Here is a 24,569-nt window from a genome sequence, read left to right as displayed (position 1 = left end):
CCCATTTTTGAATACCCAGGTGCAGAAAAGGGCAAACCCCCCTCCCCTCATGAGAAAAACTTACAACAGTTAGGCCTTTTTAGTTCTTAGCTATTTACAGCACAATCCTGTATAGTATGTCTCCTTGAGTCCAGTGGGACTTACTTCCATATATATATATATATATATATATATATATATATATGGCTGCAGCCTTAGTTTAGGGAGTGGGAAAGTTGAGTAAAAGGTGATAGAGGTGTGTAAAATTAAACGTAGAATCATAGAATAGTAGAGTTGGAAGGGGCCTAGAAGGCCATCGAGTCCAACCCCCTGCTCAATGCAGGAATCCACCCTAAAGCATACCTGACAGATGGTTGTCCAGCTGCCTCTTGAAGGCCTCTAGTGTGGGAGAGCCCACAACCTCCCTAGGTAACTGGTTCCATTGTCGTACTGCTCTAACAGTCAGGACGTTTTTCCTGATGTCCAGCCGGAATCTGACTTCCTGTAACTTCAGCCCGTTATTCTGTGTCCTGCACTCTGGGAGGATCGAGAAGAGATCCTGGCCCTCCTCTGTGTGACAACCTTTTAAGTATTTGAAGAGTGCTATCATGTCTCCCCTCGATCTTCTCTTCTCCAGGCTAAACATGCCCAGTTCTTTCAGTCTCTCTTCATAGGGCTTTGTTTCCAGACCTCTGATCATCCTGATTGTCATCATTGTGTAAATGAGCAGTAGGAGATTTGGAATAGACAAAAGAAAATACTTCTTTCCATAGTGCATAATTAAACCTAGAATTCATTTCCATGAGATGTGATGGCCACCAACTTAGATGGCTTTAAAAGAGGACTAGATACATTTATGGAGGGTAGGGCTATCAATAGTTACAAGTCGTGATGACTGTATGCTGCCTCTAAGATCACAGGGTGCATGCCTCTGGATATAGATTGGTGGGAAACAACAGTGGGAAGGGGAAATTGCCATCCTATCATATTTCTGGTTGTCCATTGTGGGAAACAGGACTAGATAGAGTCCAGCAGGACTCGTCTTGTGGCTTTCTTAACTTGTTTTGAAATCCATTCTTTGAACATAAGTATTAACTTGAGAGTAAGTGTGGTGTAGTGGTTAAGAGATTGGATTGGGACTCAGGAGATCAGCCATGATGCTCACTGGGTGACTTTGGGCCAGTTACTGACTCTCAGCCTCACCTTCCTCGCAGGGTTATTGTGAGGATAAAATGGAGAAGAGGATGACTATATAAGTTGCCTTGGACACCTTGCAAGAGGAAAAAAGGGGGGATATAAGTGCAATAATAACAATAAAAATAAACTTATTTTGAAATCCAACTTTTAAGAGTGTAGTTCCCATAATCCTGTATTTAGTGCACTGTTTCTCAAGCTATTTGCTAAATGAAGATAGTGCCTCATGCATCATAAGAAGGTGGGGTGAAAATAACTTAGGCCACAATATAGGTGCATACAGAACTATCTTGGTATTTTTTACTACCCTTATGTAACACAGTGGGCTTCTTTAAAGAAGTGATTTATAGTACGCTTGTGACTGACCACTCATGAATGTTCGTGGGTCATTTTGACAATGCTGTGAGACTCCTGCACACCTCCCGCTCCTTTTCCTTGTTTTTCCATAAAACAACAAACCTCAGAAACTCTGATTCTTCTGAAATATGTTGGGATTTGTCAGTATTTCCTGCTGTGTGCAGTTGAAGTTGCACTATGAAACACCCACTTGAAGGTTGCTGCCCTCTACCCGTGTAATTTACTCATTTTAAATGCAGAAGAGAAGCAGGAAGCAGAGCAACAGTAAGGAAATGTGATATCCCTCCTTCTGAAAGTCCTCTTTGACCATCTAATTTTTCTATTCTAAGGTCACATAGTCTATGAGTCTGTTGATTACTAGGTTGGTGGAAACAGGGTCATGGTCAGTTAACCCTTTTCATAGCCTTCTCGGCAAATGTAACTGCAGGGAGAAGGTTTCAATTCTGCTTTGACTTTCATCTGATTGAATCATGAGAGTTTCTGCTCCTGTGTCAGCATTCTCAGGAGAGGCAACCTGGCACACGTTTCAAAATGGCAGCTATTCCTCTTGTTGTTATACTGTCTGTATAGTTCCCACAGCAGAATGCATGGAGGAATGGACTGTCACTGTCATCTGGGATTCCAAGCAAGCAGTAATATGGATAGTGACAGCAGTGAATTGGTGATGGCGAAAGCAGTTGTGGGAGTTGTCAGCCACTGATTGGTTCAAAAAGTTTGGGAAGTGCTTGTAATGTTATGTGAAGTTTATATCATCAAATATACATGATACCATCACAATACTAGCTATCACCCCTTAAGATATTCATAAAAAATGTAAAAGCTCTGGATTTTCTAATACATTTTATTAAATGTATAATTAATCTGTGGAAAGATATTAATTATTGAAGTAAACAGTATAGTACGTTATAGAACTTCGATATTTTGTATAAAGGTGGAAGGGACTCTCTTATACTCTTTGAGGGGAAAATAAAAATAAAAAGGTAGCCAGACTTCATGATAGGACCTTGGCTACCAGTTGGTCATTGAAGAAATATTACTTTGGAAGTGTAGTTTACTGTAGTCTGATTTTTCAGAATTGTGCAGTCTATATGTGACTGACTTCAGAATTACTACAAAATTGTAAGGAAAAGCTGATATGACCCCTTTTGCATGCAGCTCTCACTACAAAATACTCAGCATGCACACCGAATTCTAGTTGTGTGATTCTCACTGATATGTGATGACATCTGCACAGATTAGCTCTCAGCAAACCATCTCAATTGCTCATAATAGTCCAGTGTGCACAGAACTCAGCATGCAAAGGAAACAGTCACATGACCCCCTTGGGATGCACAGCTGGGGCTGGAACTCAGTGCAGGCTGAGTATTTTCTGGCAGCAGCTGCACACTGAGGGGGCAGTATTATAACACTGAGTATTATTTCTGTGCCTCTGGTTTCAAGAGGGTAAAATTCCAGCAAGAAGTCCTATGGTTATAGGTCATGAGGTTTATGGACATTGGTAGCAGGGTAGTTGTTGTATCCAGTAAGAATCACCACATTAGTACAGCTCAAACTACTGACCTTAGCCATGGATTCTTAGCTGAGATATATAGTTCAGTCAATAGGATTCTTTAAACATTTTGAAATGTATGATTAATGAAGTTATTGTGGAGACATTGTACCTTTAGGAACCCTCAACTTCTAATAATACAAAAATGTCCAGATGATTACAAATACCCCCTGGGATCAAACTAGCTTCTGTCTAAAAACAAATATATTGCATTTACATAGAGAGAATCTGAAAGTAAAGACACAGACAATATATAAGCATTTTATGGAAAGGCCTGTATGGAAAGGAGTTACAAGCCCCTTGCTGTATATGACAGACACAGAATAGCTATTAAACAAATGGGGTTGCTGACTCCCAAAAATGGAGTTCAGGTCTTGTTGAATGGAAGCCAGAATTTCAATCCATTGTGGTCAATAATTTTGGCAATGGTCCTAGTGTTTCCCAGAATAGGATGGCATAACTAAAGCCGCGTGATGATGCTTGATCTATTGTAAAGTAGGTCTGTGCACCGCCTCAGGCCGGATCCCCAAACCCGAGACAAGGCGGGCCGATTCAGCCCGCCTTGGCCCAGACTTGAGTCAGTGCCAGGTTGGCTCGAGGTGCCTCGAGGCTGAAGCAGATAGTTACCGAAAACTCAGGGTGCCACGAGCCAATTCGGAGTGGTGCTCTGCCCTTTCCCCCCCCCCCCCAGGAAAGCTGGTGCAAAGCTGGGCATGAATCCAGTGGACTCCCCTCCCCCTCCCCGCTCACCTCCTGCCAATGCTGCTGCACACACACACACCACTGCCACTCTGAAACGGCCTCCAAGGTGAGTCAGGAGGAAGGGGTTTTACCAATAAAACCCTGTTCAAGTGTTGGACTTCACCCATGAGGGATAAAACTGTGTAGGGAGATGGGGCTGTATGTGCTGGCCCCACCCTCAGACATGCAAAGCGTGCTTTTTGCATTCAAACAGGCATGAGTAGAGCATCCCTTCAAACATTGCTGCTCAACATGGTAAGGTCAGAGACTGAGGAGAAGAGCACATGAGAATGTTGTGGGAAGGGCCAGTGTAAACTAGCCCTTCTTCTGCACTGTTTTAGACTTCATGCATTCAGGCAAGTGTCTGAACCAAAAGTCCTTATGAAGAGGGGCCTTGCCACAAACCCTTGTGTGTGTCTAAGAGAGACAGACAGACAGACAGACAGAGTTGAATGCTCTTCTTGCGGAGAGATGATGTTCACCTGAGGAGTGATGCCTGGAAGGTTTTTGAAGCCTGTGAGCTAGATCTCCGCCTTCAAAGGTTTCCTTTTGAATAGGCTGCCTAGAGTGGGAAAGTTCTCCTTACCTGAGGAGGGACATCTGCGAACCCTTGAAGGCACACTCAGGTCAGCTCCCAACAAGCCTCGACCCCTACCGCCAAAGCTGTCCCTTTTCAGGCAAGGAGCAGGAAAGCCTCTCCCCCTAAGGGAGGAGGGTTGTGCCTGTGTTCTCTCCTAGCTCCTTTCCCTCCCTCCAACACAAGCAGAAACATGCACGGTGTTTTGACCGCCTTTTGTTTTTTGTCCATTTTTTCTGTACTTCTGGTAACCTCTAGGTATTTCCTCCCTCTTATGTGTGGGTAGTGTCTTTTTGATTACTTAAGGATCAGCACTCCCCCTGAATACTGGAAACAGAAGAAATTATGTAAATTCCAAAGGACAATGTGCTTCTTATATAATACAGGGGTGGGTAATGTTTTATTTTTCCCATGGGGGGTATTGTCAGCAGACCCATGCCAGCAGTGGGTAGGCCCAGAGCCAAAATTCTTTATTTCTTTCTCTTTCTACCCTTTCCTCTCTCTTTCTGCCACCCACTTCTCCCTCTTCCTCTTTTCCCAGTGGGCTGCTAGGAGAGGAACAAATCACACTTACCAGAGCTGATTTTGAAATTAGGCTAAGAACTACAGGTAGCCCTAGGACTACAGGTTGCCCATCCCTGTTATAAAAGGATAACAGTATTTTCTTGCTTTCCATATAAATTAAAGCAGGGATGGGGAACCTCCAGTCTGTAGGGATTCTCAACCAGTCCACAAGTTTCTTCCCCAAACCCTGCCCTTTCTCCCTCTAGATCTGACAGTAAACCCACACTCTTATCTCCAATCACTAATTGGAAATAAGAGCTGGGATTTGCTACATCTCCTTTGTGCTGAAGAAAGACAGCCTTTTTTCAGCACAGTGCAGGGAATGTCCCTCTTATCTCTGATCAGTTTAAAGGCATTTAAAATTTAAAGAGGATTTAAAGACATTTAAACTTTAAATGCCATGACCTTTACCTTTAAAATTTAAAAACCTTTAAAATGTAAAGGTAAAGAACAAGGTATTTAAACCAGTCCTGTAAGGAGAAACCTGTTGCACTGGGTTTTACTCTTGAGAAGACATGTATATAATTGAGCTATGCTATCTATGCGTGAAAGCGGTTGTACTGGGGCTTACTTCTGAGTAATATTCTTTTTAACCAACTTCCTTCGCTTTCACCTTCTGACTATTTCTGCTAACATTTCTTTCCTTAAAAGCCACAATTAAAGAACAGTACTTCTCACTTGTCATCACCACAAATAGTGTTTCCTCTAGCCTTAGGGGCATCTGTAAAGCACAGCAGAACAGAGTGTTTATGTGTAGAGTTTAAATCCCAAGGTGGATTTAACCTAATAGCTGTGAATTAGGAAATCGGGATCTCTTGGCATTAAACCATAAAAGCGGACAAGGTACTTCTAAATGTGGCTAAAAAGTAAACTCTCTTTTCCAAGAATCACATGAAGGGCCAAGGTGCAACTACTCAGTTTTCATGGCATCTCAAACCTTCTAAATTTGGGCTTCCTAGGCCATCCCAATCTGGAACGCCTCCACCCAGACCATGTATGTTTTGCCGCCATTTCAGGACCACCTCTTTTTAAAAATCTGTGCCATTCGTGATTGGCAAAAGGTTCCAGCCCTCTGCTGACATGCATCAATCAATATTCTCCGGGTGTCAAAAGGAGCTGTGGAAAGCCAATTAGAGGAATATATGCTAATTAGAGGGTTCCATTCAAGCTGAGGTGGGCAACTAGCTTCTGCCTAGTAACAATGTATTAGCAATTATGGCAACAATACTCAAGGATAGGTGGACAGGGAGTACACAACTGCTTCATTGTAAGGTCAGTTAAAAAGGTGTAGCAGCAGACCTCTTTCTATGTGGGACACAGAATATCCCTAAAACCTTTGCTGTCCTTTTATAAACACAGATTTCAAGTCACCATGGCTAGAATGTCAAGCTAGGCAAACTGTGGTCATAAGGGCCAATAGGAGTTTGGTTCTTCACAAATATTAAAAACAAAAACTGTAAAAATTTATTATTTTACAGTAGGAAAAAGATAGCAATACGATGCTGCTGAATGAAATTTCTAAACAAAACTATAATCTACAATGAATACTAGACTGAGAAATATTTTATTTTAAAATTAATTGCAATGCATGGGAGATACTATGATCATAATTTCTTCAGATATTTATTTTGTGAGACAGGTTCTCACTTCTTTCTTTGAGGAAGACATGTGAGTGGGGCACCCAGCAGTGCTGAGAGATGAAGGGTAACTTCCCACTGGGCTCTGCTACTGAGATTTGTCTTCTTTAATTACAACACTTTTTCCCCCTGAAGAATTTTGTATAGAGAAAACACTGGGCCATTTTTAACAGTCACTTCACAACGGACTGAGGTTCAGAGGACAATGTTGTTTTCATATGCTGTTTGACACCAATATTTTTGTTATTACTCATGTCAGATTGTATGAATGAGGGATGTGAATAGGATGAGACCTCCAGCATATTCCAAATGACAATCTATTAGGGATACTTTGAGACTGGGAAATCCTAACACCACCCATAGTTGGATGTTTTGACTTTAATTCTCCTCAAATATACCACCCCAACCCACTGGTCCGTTCTTGGCATGGGCATTCTAATGCATGCACAGAGCTCCCACTCATCTCAAATGGCATTCACATTAATTTCATGTGAGGAATTATTTGACTTATTTATTGCACTCAGGTATGTAGTCTGGGGGTGCTCCATGTCTGTCACTGGAGGCTCAGGTGGCTTGGAGCACCCATTACCAACTTTGGTTGATGTGCCCCTACACCCATTCCTGGATGGGGACAGCCTAGCCATAGTGACCTTTGCACTGATAACCTCATGATTAGACTATTGTAATACGCTCTTTGTGGGGCTGCCCTTGTGTCTGGTTCAGAAGCTGCAGCTAGTGCAGAATGCAGCAGCTATGGTGCTCACTGGGATTCCCAGCTCTGCTCACATAAGACCTGTGTTAAAAGAACTGCACTGGTTGCATATTAGCTCCTCAGCCATGTTCAAGGTTATGTTATTGTCATACAAAGTCCTAAACAACTTGGGATCAGAGTATATAGCAGATCCCTTTCCTTATATATACCCAGCCGACCTTTAACTTCACCGGAGGAGAATTTGCTGGTCATTCCAAAACCAACAGAATGTTGCAATGTAATACTTCTACGATGGGCCTTTTCGGTAGTGGTGCCCACTGTCTGGAAAGCCCTGCCCCCACCCGGGGCTGTTCAGGAGGCAGAAAAAGGGTCATGTTTCAAATGCCTTTTGAAAATATACTCATTCGCCCAGGCTTTCTCTGGCTTGTAACTGATTGTAATTAATCACGCTGCTCCATCTTACAGCTCCTTGTATTGCTTTGTACTATTATTGTAGCTGGAATTTTTAAAATAATGTATTTTAAATGTGATTTTAATATTTATATGTGAACTGCTTACAGATTTCATTATGTTAAGCGGTATAGAAGTAATACAAATGAATAATTAAATTTTGTTTGTATCCTGCCTTTCTGCCCCAAAAAATGGCATTCAAGGCGGCTTAAAATGGGTTAGAACAATGTATTAAAATACAATAAAAACACAACAATTACAGAATAAAAAAAGCACCCAGCCCACAAGAAAGGCCCAAGGCCTCCTTGAATAAAGCAGTCTTCGCCTGCCAGTGGAGGAAGAGCAGAGAGAGTGTGAACCTAGCCTCCCTTGGGAGGGAGTTCCACAGACTGGGAGCAGCCTCCGAAAAGGCCTTCCCTCATTCACCACCAAACGTGCCTCGAAAAAAGGGCCTCTCCAGTCTGAGTATACACGGATCTCCTCCCTTTGTTGTGCATGTTGATCTATTCCCTCTGTTGAAATGAAAGGGGGTTCCATGTACCCAAGTTACCCGTAAGTATCTATGAGCACGCCTATGAATCTCTGACCAGGGAGCGTGATTCAGTCAGCCGGACCCCTGTTGTGCAAACATGAAAGCATTGTTTAGAACACAGCTCTGTAATAAACGACTAAGTTTACAATTGTTACAGCTTTGCAAAATAACGTGACACCACAAACAGGCAAAGCTGTTTCTGCATTAGAGAAGACATGGCAGAAATATCAAATCATAATATCTCTTTGTGCTGCTATTCTATTTTCCTTTCTTCTTTTGCTTAAAAATCTCTCTTGAAAGCCTCACAATATGCTAGAGTACCTGACCTCAGTTCCAAACTGCAGAGAAATCTGCTATATCCTGCTCCTATTAGGTTTCCTTTAAAGAAACCCTTTTATACAGAAAGTGGGGGTGGGGGGTGGGGAAGGAAATCTAATACAGTTTTTTAAAAAGATAAAATTGGGAAAGAGAAAGAGATTAGAGGGAGAGTGTACACAAACCAGATGATGAGAACAAAATTTGCCATGTGGGTTTTTGTGTTTCTAAACAAATGTGGGGAGCCTTTTTTCTTTTCTTTTTTAGGAAAAAAAATCCCTCTTAATGCAGACTTCTCTCACAGGATAAAATGGAATTAAAATATTGTCAATAAATTGTGTGAGAGCGACTGTATCAGTCTGTGCATTGATAGTCTGTGCATGCAGGATAAGAGCATTGACTGCCTGCTAATCTATTCCCAGATGGAGGTGGATGCAGACGAGAAGCGCCATCGCACACGGTCCAAAGGTGTTCGAGGTACGTCTCTTGCTTCAGTAAATCACTCAAGGCCCCTGCTCAGGGTGACCTTCATCCTCCAGAATCTCTTTGCATGATTCATTCTGACCCTTGCTTTTTTACACAGCCTTTTTTGGCAATTTTCAGCAGGAGAGGGGGGTACTTGTAATAGATGATAAATTTTTATATATTTTCCATCTCTCTGCAGTTCCCGTGGAACCAGCCATACAAGAGCTGTTCAGGTTAGTGCGCTGAGTGTAAAATGTATCCCCATTAGCAATTTAGAAAATTCATGCCTTTTAATGGGTATAATGCACTTTCAAGTTCATTGGTGGCTTGCTCATGCCCTGCTGCACTGATGAAATTAATTCCCCTGGGATTTGCTAATAAAAAGCATCCCCTCCCCCCCTTTTCCCTTCAGTTATTTGATTTCTCTTTTTCTGTCTTTGTTGCCCTCCATCTCTGTAATACCTACCGCCTGCTTTTAATATAATCTCTGTGCAGCACACCGACACCTATATAATTAATTCCTTCTCTTTTACAGCTGCCCTACCCCTGGCTGTGATGGCAGTGGTCACGTTAGTGGCAAATATGCAAGACACAGAAGGTAATGTGTGAGTAAGTGTGTGTGTGTGTATGTGTGTATGTTAATAATGCACTGAAGAGATCCAATAAGCAAGTTACCTGACATGATTCTGTTAATGACCTAGTCATCATTGTTGAAGAATTGATAGTATATACAAAACATTGTTTTGTACTTGTATTCCTCTTCTTTTTTTGCAGCTATCTGCAGTCTTGTAATCATCCCCCAATCATTAACTTTTCTATCCCACAAAACTGCAGTGTAAATTGAAAGCTAACAAAAGGAACAAGCAAAGAGATGCTGTTATGCCCCTTCCTAACTCGCTAATCAAGCTGATCACTATTAGTCATATTATCCACATAGAATGATAATGCCTACGTATAAAAAAATGATAAAATACTATTTTACATAGGACACTTCTTTATCCTTTTCATCTTCCGTCAAGCAGGGTGTGCAGTTTTGTGGATCATGCATGGCAAATTAAATTGTGACCTTATTGACATTTTCTCTGCCAGTGTGACTTCTGTCATTTAATATAGTTCATAAATGGAGTAATAACTTAATTTTTTGAGCACAGGGAGACCAGCCATGAGGTTAGATTCAAAGAGAAAACTCTCGGGCAGATCAGTGATAATGAGTCTTCGAGATCTGTATGATTATATTATTGCCATAAATACTGTAACGCATAGACTATGATGAATGCTGAAATTTCCAATAATGACGTCTTAGCTGATTGTTGTTAATTACTCAATATATAGTGCATTGTTTGGACTATTTCAGTGAAGTCATTTATAGCCTTTATATTTCTGTATTTGAAATGAAGGTGTGTTGGCATGGTTTCAAAGGGGAGATTGATATACATCTAGTCATATCCATGATGTTCACTTCGCTCTCTGTGCTCCTTATTTAGCTCATAAGTGCCAAGTAAGGTGATGAGAAGCTGCCAGCAGGTGCCCCCCCCAAACAACAAATTGTATTGAAGAAAATTAGAGAAGTAGATATGCTCTAGTTCAAACTTCAGTGTGCACAAGTTCATTGTTTTCAATGGATTCAAGCAAATTTAATACTGAGTTGAGTTGTCCCCAAAGAGTTGTTTTATTATATAGTTTTTTCAACCATTCTTCTTTATATACATGGACATTGTTTACTGTACATTTGATCCAAAGTGTTTTCTTGCAAGCTGATGGCCCAGTCCAAAAGGCTTGCTGCAGCAGCAATTTGATCCTAAAATTGGAGCATACTACTTTGCCATTATAAAGTCATAAAGCATGCCTAGATGTCATGTTGTCATTGCAGGCAAACAGGGAATTTCCCTCTTCCAAAACAAGGCATTAAAAATACTCCTTGTTGTTCTGTTCTCTGTTTCCTGGTTTTATTTAATAACCATTGTGCATGCTACATCTTTCAGTTCATTTGTGTCTTTCCCCCCCCCCCCCTTTGCATTACCAGTGTGTATTTGAGTGCAATGATAAAACATCGCAAGAAAGCAAACTTGATTTGAATGTACATGTGGTTGTATCACCATCCTTTTTGTGCAGTGTTTTACTAGTGTAAGGACATATATATCAGTAAAACACCTCTCAAAAAGAATCTTGATACAGTCATTTGTGCCATCAAATCAAGCTTGCTTTTTGTAATATCTTTATCAATGTGCACATCTATATTGGTAAACAGGTGGTAGGGGGATGGGATATACAAGAAGAAACAGAAAACTAAAGCAAAGTATAGGCTCCAATTCTAGAATTAATTTAAATTCTCCTACTTAAATTGAAACTTAGGGAAATGGATCTCAGGGCAAAGTGAATAAAAGCAACAATACAGAAATGAAATGATGGAATCCTTAGCCACTAAAGAATTATGGGGACCATCATGTCACACAATCCATTTTCTTTGAAACATTGCCAATGTAATTAAGACAGTTATTCTAGAGCATCTAGATAGTTATTCTAGCTGCCGTCCAGATCTTTTGGACTACAACTCCCTTAATCCCTGGTTATTGGCCATGATGGGTGGGATTTATAGGAATTGAAGTCTAAAACATCTGGAAAGCAACAGGTTTCCTATCTCTGTTATTGAGTATATAACAACCACATGGTCATATAAATGTAAATCCCATTTAATTCAGGAGGACAAGTTGTTTAGATACAAGATCTTGAAGCTTGATTTGATACTGTGTATTATGTAGTTCTTGCTTTAGCAAAGTAACATAAAGCCTGAGTGATCTCTGCAGACTGGCAAAACAGAAGTGAATTGAGTGTGTATTTTCAATAGATTGGATCTAGAGTTAGCCATTCATAGGCTGCATTTGAACAACACAATAGTCAATAGTGGGCTAATAGTCAACTCTAGGGTTGATTAACAAGGGGGTACTCACCACACAACATGAATCAACCATGGTATAGATTACAGCCAGCATCGAATTGACTATTAGTCAATGGTGTGTTTGATTGACACATCCCCGTCTTCTCTCCCCCTCCTCAGTCTTCCCACTGGTATCCCATCAGCCATTGCGAGTTCTTCCAGCTGGACTAGAGCAGCAGTCACCACTTTGATCACTCCTGCCAGAGGACTCTGTAGTTGCTGAAAATAACCAACTGTGTGTGACGAAATAGTCAATGGTGTCTGATACATGACACAATAACCAACGGTTGTTCAAATAAGCAACTCTGCACAGCATTGGTTATTTGCATTGGTTATTTCAGCTGAATAACCAACCATGGTGTGAAAAACCCCCAACAGATGACACAATAACCCACCATTGACTATTTAACCCACCGTTGGTGATTGTGTTGTCTGAACCCAGTCATAGAGTAATTCACATTGCACTGATTTCCAGATGTTGTCTAAGTATGGCAACATCTGAATCCAGCCCAATGTATTCTAATGTTTTTATTAATGTTATTATAATATATTAACTATGATTGAAAATATAAAAACACATTCAACCATAAGATTTGGTACTTTTAAAATTAAGAACCTGGGTGTTTTAGGTTTTACTTTTCCTATGTTCCTTTTCACCTGATCCTATGAGATGCACCTTCAGAATTAGGAATAATTTGCGAGTACCTCATGGTGCAGGTATCTAATTACAGCACCAACACTTTTTTCAGCTGCTGCTGCAGCACTGGTCTTTCCGCTTTCCTCTCTGGCACGGAATTGTGTTGGCAAATGTTTAGGGTTTAAAAGGGGGAGGCAGAACAGATGGCACCACGTTAAGCTTGCACCGTAAGGTTGTCCTTAGAACTGAATATAGTTGTACAACTCTGTGCTGTGGTTCCTAATACTAATGGGGTTTGAAAGGTGAAATAAGATGTCTCCGGTCCGAGTTAGGATGTGCTTATAGAATAGAATACAAGTGTTGGTGATTTAAGTTTCCTTTAAGCTTAAAATATAGGTAGGATTGCCCTGCATGTTTTCCCATTTTGAATTTCTGGCTGAGAATAGTTATTTTCATGAGAGAGAGAGAGAGAGAGAGAGAGAGAGAGAGAGAGAGAGAGAGAGAGAGAGACCCGACCCCCCAGTCATCAATATTCATGTTCTTCAGTCTTGTTTGATGCCATTCCGCTCTACCCCTCCCCCTCCAGCCCAGTTAGTATTTCTTTCTCTGGGATTAAACACACAGATTCCAGACATCAGATATCACATCTCTGAATCCTGTTTAACTATATGATGACATCACTGAAAGCAAGTGATGAAAACCCTTTATTGTATAGTCACATGAGTTACCCAACTGGGATTACATCACAAAGCTGTTTAGCCAATCCAATTGGCTATATGATGACATCACTGAGGGCAAGAGTGGTTAAGTAAGAGTGAAAGCAAAAGCAAACAATATAAATGAATAAGAAAGCATTTTTAGGAGTGCCAGAAGAGTTTAAGAAAGGAGGCATTGCTAGACACTCAGAAATGTTTATGAAAAGATGACAGTAGTTTTGGCTCAGCTCTCCATATTATGGCTTTGATACTAACCTTTTCTCCATGAATGGAACATTCATGGAATGGGGCTTTCCAGCCTTTTCCTTCTATCTGTAGCCAAATGTGCACCCTGAAAATCTCGGTGACGCTTGGCAATGGTGTTCATATATATGCATGGAGGTGCAAATGGAAGGGAGAGTTGATAGAATTATCCTTCACTTAGATAAATGGAGGAGCAACTTAGAAGCCAAGCCTAAATATCTTAAATAAACCAGGCAGGATCTACATTACTGCTTTATAACAGTATTGAAGTGCACTGACAGCTATTGGGGCCCAGGACACATTCCATATACCGTTTTCAAACTGCTTCATAGTGTTATATCCTGCTTGGTGTAGATCTGGCCCTGGATGTTTTTTAACCTTTTGTGCTTATCTTTTCAAAGCCAATAACATTTTAAAAGTATATCCTAGAATCTGTACCAAACAATTGCCAATAATATGTTGAACATTTTTTTCTGAATAAAGGTGAAGAGAAAAAAACGCCAATGATGTTTATTTCACTATATCACACACACACACAAACACACACGTATGGTATCTATTTAGTCTGTTTGCTATAGTCTATTAGTCTATAGTGCTCTTTCAAAGATTTGAATAATTGGGTGCATTAAGCTTAGAAGAGGGAAAATACTTTTACTTAACTCTTCCAGATTTTGATTCCAAATTGGATCTCTCTCTTTTTTGGTGCAAACTGCTTAATCAATGATTAATGTGTAGCATCTTTCCTCTGACAAACTTCAGGATCAATTCAATGGTTGAATTACATTATAATAAGAATTGCATTTTTAAAATAAAGTTTTGTACTTTGATTCAATATATAGTTTCCAAAGATTTTAATTTTTAAAAACGTAATATATGTCCATGATGGAGAGGAAGGGAAGAAATTCAAGGGTATAAATGTTCCTGCATTTAGGGGTCCATGGTTCAGATTTAGTTCATTTTCAAATGTGAAGTCTTTATTTTGTTTCATGACATGATCCTGCTATGTCATTACATGAACAGACTGAATCTTGAAGCTGTTAATTAAATGAAAATTTAAGGACGTTTCACCAGACAATTTGGAAAAGTATCAATTTTTTTTCAGGCTGTTAACAAATTCTTAACACCCCAATTATCAGTTATGTCCATGGAACAGACCTCTTATTAATATGACTGGAAAGGAAGCTTTCAGTTGACACTCATAATATAATTTATTTTATAAAGAGATATTTTTTTCTAATCGATACGGTACAAATACATCTTTGTTTTAAATTCTATTCTGTTTTTCTGGGAGTCAGAAATTCAAATGAGGTAATTTCAAATGAAGTGAAACAATTTAACATTTTGCATTCACAAGGATTTGTGCCCGTGACAAATCTGCAGCATATCCCACTACTACTAATATAAGGGCAATGAGGTTATAATCCCTTCTTTTCCTATAAAAGGCCACGTCTTTATTACAACGAAATCCTGAAATCCTGCATATATAGTACGTGCCAGTGAAATCAGCAATTGCTCAAAGCTGTGCTCAAGATGTTCATCTGGAAGGTGTTGTTTGAATGGATAGATAGATGGATTCCTCATTATCCAAAATATGCTTCCAGTTCTCTTTGTAGTAAACCTTTGTATTCATATCTAGTTCCTTCAGCCCAAGGTGAGCATTAAAAAATTATTTAGACACACTGAACACATTATTGCCACTTCTGTCTCCGAAACAGTTCTTTCTGTTGCTACTTCTACACATGTCCATTCTAGTTCTCCATCCAACTTTCAGTTTCTCCACCACTAAACTTTCCACTCCTAAACCACTATGCCAGCATTCCCCAATCTGGTGTCCTCCAGATGTTTTGGACCATAACTCCCATCATCCTTGGCCACTGGCCATACTGGCTGGGGCTGATGTGAGTTGCAGTGCAAAACATCTGGAGGGTGCTCGGTTGGGGAAGGCTGCACCAGGCTGTGGTGTCTCCTCCCATGCTTTAGCATGTCACATTGTTCTTGGGACTATGTAGCTTGCTTTGCAAATGCTGCAGCACCTCTTCCTCTTCCTAGCCCTCCTGACCCTGTTGTAGACCGGAGAGAAAGGATGGGGAATAAGCATTCTTTCACCTCCTAAGATGATCATCCAAATGAAAAGTTCTCTCCCTTCCTTTTTCTGTCATGTGTGAAGGAGAAGGAGTGGGGGTGGATGGAGCATGTTAAATTATTGTAAATGAGCTCTGGGCTTATGTGCTCCTTTCTCGTCCTTCCTCTGTTGTGCACAAGAGGAGGAGGAGAGAGCGAGAGAGCACCTGCTTTCACTTCAGAACAAATTGCAAGTCCCCCATTAGGTATGAAATTGGGGGACTTGAGAAGTTTTCCTCCCTCTCTCATAACATTAGAAGCTAGTATCATCGAATGAAGCTGAATTAGTTTGTGATTCGGAAGAGACAAAACAAACATTTTTCACACAATAAGAATTTGCTGCTACACTAATGATGCCCACCAACTGAGATAACCTTAAAAGGGGATTAGACAAATCATAGAGGGTAAGGCTATCAATGGCTACAAGTCATGATGGCTATGCTGTACCTCCAGGACTGGAAGCAATATGTCTCTGAATGGCTCAGTTCGTACAACATGTTAGTCAATGGTGGTTTTAGAACTCCATGGTGGAGCTTTTACATCACCATTGACAAACGTGCTGTCTGGAGGGAAATCTTCATGGAATGGTGGAGTGTTTTTGGAAAACACTCCATGCAGAATATCCACACTGTGCAGAGGAGAGTTCTTGCACAACCATTGTGTTGCGTTTTGTGTGGTAGGCTCCGTGGAGTTTTCTGTTGTGTTGAGTTGACTTTTCCCACTGGCTACAGAGTTCCCTGGTAAGAGCGACAAAAGGACCGAGGGCTGCTCTAGGAGAGCTGTCGAGATTGTGTTTTTTTGCAGCAATGGCTGATGGGATACCATTGGGAGGACTGGGGGAGGAGAGAGGGTGGAGGAACTTTCAATCAATCAAACATCATGATGGATTTTACTCAACTCCATGGTAGCCAAACAGTCACACAACGGTAGAGTTAGAACATGTTGTGTGGTGAGTACCCCATAGAAACTCAACCGTTGAGTGGAGTTTTCACACTGCATTGACAAACATGTTGTCCGAACTGAGCCAATACCAATTGTTGGGGAACAGCAGCTGGAAGGGGATGCTGGCCTCATGTCCAGCTCAGGGCAGGATTAAGACATAAAAAATATAGAGGAAAAATATGTGAATGTCTGGCACATTAATTATACAGCATAATCATTTTTCTCTAGAAGATTTTAAATAACCACTTTGATTCTCAAATGAGCTGACAATCTGAGGCACCTTTTTGTGTCCAGAATGGAATTTTACCCTCAGTCAAGACACTTTCAAAAGTTCTCTTCATTGTAAGACTTTATTTATTTTTTTGCTTAGCCAACGATGCTAGAGAAGTAGTCTTTAGAATGGTCTTCCTATTAGGTGAATAGGCCTCTCCCCCCTGTGGCGTTGTAGTGGGTGAGTTGTGTACAGGAAGTTGTAGTTAGAGCCATAGAAGGGAGCTGGGAGGAAGAGGAAGTGAAAGGTGGGAGCCAGAGTTGTTGGAGTATGGCCTGATGGATTAGTTCTCCGTTTTGCTAACCATGAAATAAAGAAGCTTTAAATCCTTATCTCGGGTAGTTTGTAATTCCTACTCCACAATACCCCCTTTATTCTTGTGGCCTCCCAGATCACTGACTACAGGCCTTTGTGGTGGTATATGGAGCAATAGGGGTGAGAAAGCGGCAAGGAGGGGCTTAGCAGAGATGATGCCTTGTGTGGAGCGGGGCTGAAGAGCTGGTTGCTAGGCTACCTTGCATTGCCTTCTCTGAGGTCTGAGGGCTACCTGTAGAAAATGCACGTCATCTAGCAGCCCTAGAAGGGATGTTGTTGGGATTCAGTGTGGATCGGAGAGGTCAAGGTTCAGAATTTTGGTAGTGAGTTTTATATGAAAAGTTATTTAAGCCAAAGCGATTTCAGTTATAATAAATCTTAGTAATCTCCAAAGCATTTAGAGGCTCGTCATAATATGAGGCCCTAAGCCATGGCTTACTTGACTTGTTCCTAAATCTTGCACTGGTCCTGCTTGGAAGCTTTCTGGAGGCATCTGGTTTGCCACTCTGGGGAGAAGGATGTTGGATTAAAACAAACAAGGATTGAACCGATAGCACTACCTCCTGCAGCAAATAGCAGGGGCAATTGTTGTTGGGATCACAACACAAGGGTAAAGGGCTAACGCTTCCTCATCTACCCCCCTCCCCATGGCTGCTTATTTTTAAAGGGATATATAAATCAACCCTGTAATGATAGTGTGGCCCTTCACCTTTTAGTTTTCAAACTTCCAGCCAGAACTTGAACTTTTCTACATGAACGATTTATTATGTGCTTGTGATTGGCCACACACGCCTTTACATGATGCCATCAATTTCCAGGATGTCTCCTGCACTTTTCCCCATTTATCCTGTATTGAAAAAGATCAGAGATAAGGTGGAATAAACCTTAATGGCATGAAATCAGCAGTGTGGCAATCCAGCATTGTGCTATTATCCTGCCACTAGATGCCACTATTTCATTGAACTTAATTGCATTATTGAGAGGGGAAGTTTTCAACACAAAATCATGTGATGGCCGTCTAAAGGAGCACATCGTGAACATGAAAAGACTCCAGAAGAATAAACCCTGGTTAAGGGTGCAAGGTTCCCCCCCCTTAATGTAGAGACACCCCTTATTTCATTTTGCCCACTTTGTGAACCGCACATTATTTTCCAGTTAGAAATATAGATTGAGAGGCTGCATTCGGACGTCATGCTGAGAATGAACCCCAGGAAGCTTTGGACACATCTGATCTCCTCCCCCACTTCCTCTGGCATGGCCGTGAGGAGTTGTTCAGGAGGTTTTGTTTCCAATTTTATTTATTTATTTATTTATTTATTTATTTATTTATTTATTACATTTCTATACCACCCAATAGCTGGAGCGCTCTGAGCGGTTTTATTTATTTATTTATTACATTTATTTATTTATTTATTTATTTATTACATTTCTATACCGCCCAATAGCCGGAGCTCTCTGGGCGGTTCACAAAAATTAAAACCATTCAAAGTATAATACAACAGTATAAAACCATAATATAAAATACATTTAACAACTTCATCAAGTCTTCTGAATCCTAAGCTGTGGTTAATGTTAACTATGGTTGTTGTTTTTAAAAAGCAACCCATGTTTTGAAGTTGCCTTCAAGAAGCCACAGGTGCACTGAAGGAGGAGGAGGGAGTTTGAGAGCCCCTGGTTCGCTGTAACTCATTCTCATCATGCTAAACATTCAAACTGAGCCAAGGCCAAGATCCCATTTGCTGAATTCCACAGGCTGTAATGTTGCTGTTATTATCAATAATTTCTGTAGTACTCATCTGAGTGCTGAGTGGTTTACAGCGTGTTGTGTCATTTATCATCACAATAGCCCTGTGTACCATGTTGGGCTAAAAGAGAAAGTTGCTCAAGGCCGTTCAGTGAACATGGATTTCAACCTTGTCCCTTTCACATCCATAGCACTGTCCTTCACCAGTGTTCATTTAAATTTTACCTGGTTTTGTTGTGTTACCCTATTATAACTATAATGTGTGGTGAATTGGCAGATTACTTCTTGGTCCTAGAATGCTCATAACTTGGAGGAATGGATCCATTCAGTCTTAAACCAGTTTTGCTGGCTGATTCATGGCATTTTACTGTATGACTTCAGATGTATATTTGCTGTGCCAAGCTCTGTGGCATTTATTTATTTATTTTTGCATTTATACCCCGCCTGTTTTCCTCCTTAAGGAACCCAAGGCGGCATACATAACCCTCCTCCTCTCCAATTTATCCTCACAACAACAATCCTGTAAGGTAGGTTGGGCTGAGAGTCTATGATTGGCCCAGAGTCACCCCGTGAGCTTCCATGGCCGCGTGGGTACTAGAACCCGGATCTCCTGACTCCTAGTCCAACACTCTAGCCACTACACCACATTGGCTCTTGCATGTTCTACCCTTTTTGTAAATTCATGTCTGCAGTAGGACCCTCTCCCCCTCACAAGTCCTGAGGCTACTCAGGCTTCCCTGAGGGTGCCATTTAGATAACAAAAAACATACACGTTAATTTCACAACCTTCTCTACATTTTAAGAATTTCCCATTTTTTCACTGTCAGGCAAATGCAGATAGCCTTTGTGGGTGCGGGAGCCTGGCAAACACCAGCAATGTTACCATTTCCCTTCCTGTTTCATGAAGTGTTTTTCTTAGGTTCTTCATGTGTGTGGCTTTGTTTTGTTTTTTCATTTCCCCCCTAGGCCATGCACGCTGCATATCTATTCTCTTTAATATATTTTAAAATAGAAAATGCAGAGTGGCAAAATTGAGATCTGCCCATAGGACAGCTAATCCCCATACAGTAGGAAAGTTGCACAACTCCCACCCCGCCCCATCTCACCGCCCCACCGCCCCAGCCAGTCACACAGGGATAGGATTTTGTGCCATCAGCCTTGAATCCAAGCTGAGCACTAAAAATTAACTCCTCGTCATCTGGCATAATGTTAAGGGGGGGGCACTTTTCATCCTTAGGATTGTAGGCAAGGGCTTCTACTTTCAACCTCTTGGGCTGTAACCCTATACCCAGTTAGCTGTGAGGAAGCCTCATTGAATGTAATGGGGTTTACTTCTGAGTAGAAATGTATTCGATTGTGCTATTAACCAATATGCTCTTCCTATTAGCCAATTTCACACTTGCTGCCACATTTACTTGGTTGCTTATCCCCTTTTTTAAAAACGGAAACCTCGCAATTTGATTTTAGAAAGTAAATACTTGTCAATTTAGTTTTACTTTTCTGATTTTAAAATAATAATAAAATAACTGCATTTGATTTAGCACCGTCTTAAGTCTTAGTCAAACACGTCAGCTGCAGACTTAAAAATGAAAGGGCTCAAATGTATCTCTCTTATTAGGAAAAAAAACACCCTTCCTTATTAGAAAATTATTGAATTTTCCTCAGCTCGTTGTGCCATATTTCTTTTTCTTCTTCACCTTCCTCCCCCCCCCCCCCGCCCCCTTGTGTTTCTTATACCTTTTCACCCACCAGTTTGATTGCCATGGCTGCAGCCGTGGGTGAATAATTGCCTGTCTTCACAGGAGCATGTTCTGGAGCTAAAGTCGAGTGCTTGCTTCCTGATGTATGCCTCATTTGGATTCTGCCGACAGCCTAGGGGCTGTATTATTCATGCCTTGACAGATAGCACTCACTAAAAGCATTGGAACTGGGCCAGGTACTGGCAGAGAGATAGTGGAGCATTGCAACTTGCAACAGAGAGGAGCATCTATAATACAGGGGTGGGGGGTGAGGAAGCAAGCAAGGGGAAAAAAGAAACCCTGGTAACATCCCTTTTGCTGGTTCTTATTTTGATGTGTACGGGTGGGGTGGGGGGGAAGGGAAATTCATTTGCATCAAAATGAAAAACCTAAAAAAGATATATATATATATATACGCTGCTTCCTTCCCCAGCTCCCCCCTTCCACAATCCTTAAAACCATGCTTGAAAGTTTAACACAATTTTCCACATTTAATTGCAAAGCTGATTTTAATTAGTAAGGCCCTGCATGTGAAAAATGAAGATTCACTTGGGTGAGTGTAACACATTGCAGTGTCTGCTGAACGCTCTAATTAATGTATGGCGGCTGTACAACAGGGTGCACTGTGGGATATTTATGAAAAATTCTGTGCACGCAGACAGTCTATCTGTATGTTCTTGAATCCATGAGAATAAATAACTCCCCCTCCCCTTTATTCTTTATGAGACATCATTGTGCATGCCATCACTCCATCTATAAACTTTACGACATGCCTGTCCTTTTTACTATTTGTCAATGATACCATAAATCAGAAGTCAGGGCATACATATTTTAGCATTAATTTCAAAGAAGGATTTGTTTGTGCACTTTTCAAAGATCATGGCCCATTTGGGCAAAAATGGTGAAAGCCATCTTTTGTGCACTTTCTCTCTCTCTCTCTCTCTCTGTAGAACTACAGTGAAAAATAATGGGGAATCCTAGAAATGAAGCATATGGCAGTTAATCTTAAGTAAAGTATGAAAATATTGAGAAAATCAAGCCCCAGAACATAAAATGGAGCCTCTGCATTGGACCAATCTTCACATTTTTGATGTAGTTTTCTAAAATCGTGCTAAAAGAAATTTAGGCCGATGATGATGATTGAATTTTAAGAAAAGGCTGTTTTGTAAAAATGAAAAATGTATTGTGCAGGTTTAAAATATCATAATAAATGAGGTTAATCAAATGCTATTAGATATTTTCTATGCCTGATTTTCAGTGCTAAACAAAAGGATTTTCAAATGGAACATGGCAAACAATAAATAAATGTACTGACAGAGAATCCATAATATATCCAAGGTCTGTATTGGCTGCTGTCTGAATACAGCTGTATTCAGAATTCATGATAAATGGCTGAAGTAGTATAAACTAGTGTGTAAAACACTAACAAAATATTCACCAGAAACTAAAACCAGGTTTGTAGCTTTGTGTAACAGTTAATTTCTTTGATCTTTCACATACAGTTTTGTTACTTCTGCCATTTGGGCTGGCAAATCAAGGTCACAAAGATTTTGTGACCTTGATTTGTCACAAGTAGTAACTTGATTAGAACCGGATTAACTATGATGGCACATATGCTGTGGAGATAATGGTCAAAGCGTGTTAGGTTCACCTGCTGTGGTTTAGTCAATTGTTAATTGTTAGATAATACTTTTGTGTGGAGAACATGCGTACCCTAGCTCCTATGCTTTAATTCTGCTTACAGTTCAAATATCATAGACAACAGTGGCCATTTCCCTTTTTAAAAAATAAAATAAAATCATAGGCTGCATTCAGAAACACAGTAGTCAATGGTGAGTTAATAGTCAATGCCATGGTTGATTACCGAGGGGGTATTCCCCAAACGTCATGATTATAATCAACAGTGGTGTGGATTAAGGCCAGCATCAAGTTGACAATTAGTCAACAATGTGTTTGATTGACACAGCCCCCACCTTCTCTCCTTCCCTCAGTCCTCCCACTAGAATCCCATCAGCCATTGCAAGTTCTGCCAGTTGGACTAGGGTGGCAGCTGCTGATTTGGTCGCTCTTGCCAGTGGACCCTGTGATTGCGGAAATAACCAAGTGTGTGCGACGAATTAGTCAACGGTACCTGACATATGACACGATAAACAACAGTTGTTCAAATAATCAACTCTGCACAGTGTTGGTTATTTCAGCCGCTTAACCAACCATGGTGTGATAAAGTCCCGACAGATGACACAATAGCCAGCCATTGACTGTTTAACCCACTGTTGGTTATCATGTCATCTGAACCCAGTCATAGTCTTCTCACCACAGTACAGCTGAGTTTGCTCTATTGAGTGGTGAATCCATAACACTGGGCAGAGTTCAGGCTTGTGGGTTCTACTTTGTTTCTTGCAAGAACCTTGAGATCCATCAACTGGAGTCTGGTTGAAAAGATGTGTACTTAGAATTAAAGAAATTTGAGCCCAGGAATTTGTCCTGAGTACTAAAACTGCTCAGAGTCCTTGTTATTACTCTTGTTCAAGAGTTAAAAGTCAGAAATCCTCCCCAACCTACTGCAAGTCACCCAGAGATCTAGCAGTAGATTGAGATCTACTGGTAGATTGAGATCTACCTTCTGACCACCCCTACAATCCTGTATCAGATTCCATGTGTAAGCTTAAATAGGGAACACATTAGTACATCTGGGTAAAACAAATGTATTGATCAAGGCGTCAGTCTGGTGCAGATGCGACACTGGGTCCCTGTAAAATTTGCAAACCATTATTGACAATATAAATACTGGTTTGCAAATGAAATGCAATCCTCTGGGATGTGAACTTCTTTTCTTTTCCTTTCCTCTCCCCTTCCCCTTTGTACAGGGCCGAGTGAGGCAGTTCTCTCTGGCAGCAGATGCTGGAAGGTTGCAGCAATGTGTTGGAGGAGAGAGCTGTCTTCAGATGCGGTGGAGGATTCTGTCCCATCCCCAGTATTGAAGTAAAATTCAACTTCCGTAGCTGGCTTTTGGACATGGCATAGGACGGGCACCATCTTGTTCTTTTCCCCCAGGCAGCAACATGTCTTGGGCTGGCCCTGCCTTTGTGGGCAGAAATCCTCCCCTTAATCATTATTTCTAGTTTCATGCATACTAATTCAAACCATGATTGCTTCATGCTGAGTGGGTTTGCAAACAATGTTTGCATTAGCACACATGCAACGATGAATCACGGTAAATGGAGGCATGGGAAGGGGGAGCGGAATTGCTGCACAGAGGAAGGAACTGAGTGTGTGTCCCTGAGGCCAGCTCCTTATTTGTAGACCATAGCCTCTAAACCTATTTACAATGTCAGAAGTTAACTCTAGAAAACACAGTGAAAAAAGAACATGTGAAATTGCCTTAGGCAGGGTTGTTGAAACGGAGGTCCGTGGGCTGAATCCAGCCCGCCTTCAGTCCCTGGCCCTCTGTGGCTCCCCAAGTGGCCACACCCCCTGCCCCCACCATATTTCCCCTGACTGCTGATTCTTTGGTAGTTTCCCAGCTTTCCCGCAGTTTCCCCTCCATTCTCAAAGTTTGAACTGCCTCTCCTAAAGCTTAGTTACTGGCAGTAAAGGGCTTTAAGCTAAAATGTGCTGATTTTGGCCCCGCCCCATTTTGCCTCAGCTCCGCCCACCACTGCAATGCTTTCCCGAGAGCTTCACTGAAATAGAATCTGGCACTCGGGCTGAACGGCACAACACTCCTGCCTTATTCTTATTGGGTCAGACGAATGGTCCATCTAGCTCAGTCCCATCTACTTTGAACTGGAAATGGCTCTTCAACGCCTCAGGCAGATGCCTTTCCCATCTCTG

The 24,569-nt window shown here is 41.1% G+C and overlaps 1 protein-coding gene across 2 annotated transcripts in view; it reads left to right on the top strand.

Moving 5' to 3' along the window:
* Positions 1-24,569, top strand: part of MYT1L (myelin transcription factor 1 like) — a 385,911-nt gene that overhangs the window by 229,659 nt on the left and 131,683 nt on the right. For both annotated transcript variants that reach the window (XM_063125114.1, XM_063125113.1), the window contains exons 3-5: positions 9,030-9,084; positions 9,272-9,305; positions 9,608-9,670. In XM_063125114.1, coding sequence (XP_062981184.1) covers positions 9,030-9,084; positions 9,272-9,305; positions 9,608-9,670 — 152 coding nt within the window. The remainder of the gene's footprint in view (positions 1-9,029; positions 9,085-9,271; positions 9,306-9,607; positions 9,671-24,569) is intronic.

Source organism: Elgaria multicarinata, chromosome 4 (genome assembly GCF_023053635.1).
Source record: "Elgaria multicarinata webbii isolate HBS135686 ecotype San Diego chromosome 4, rElgMul1.1.pri, whole genome shotgun sequence".
In the NCBI taxonomy this organism is placed as follows: Eukaryota; Metazoa; Chordata; class Lepidosauria; order Squamata; family Anguidae; genus Elgaria; species Elgaria multicarinata.
Note: the sequence above shows the minus strand (reverse complement) of the source record. Positions and strands in the feature narration are given on the sequence as shown.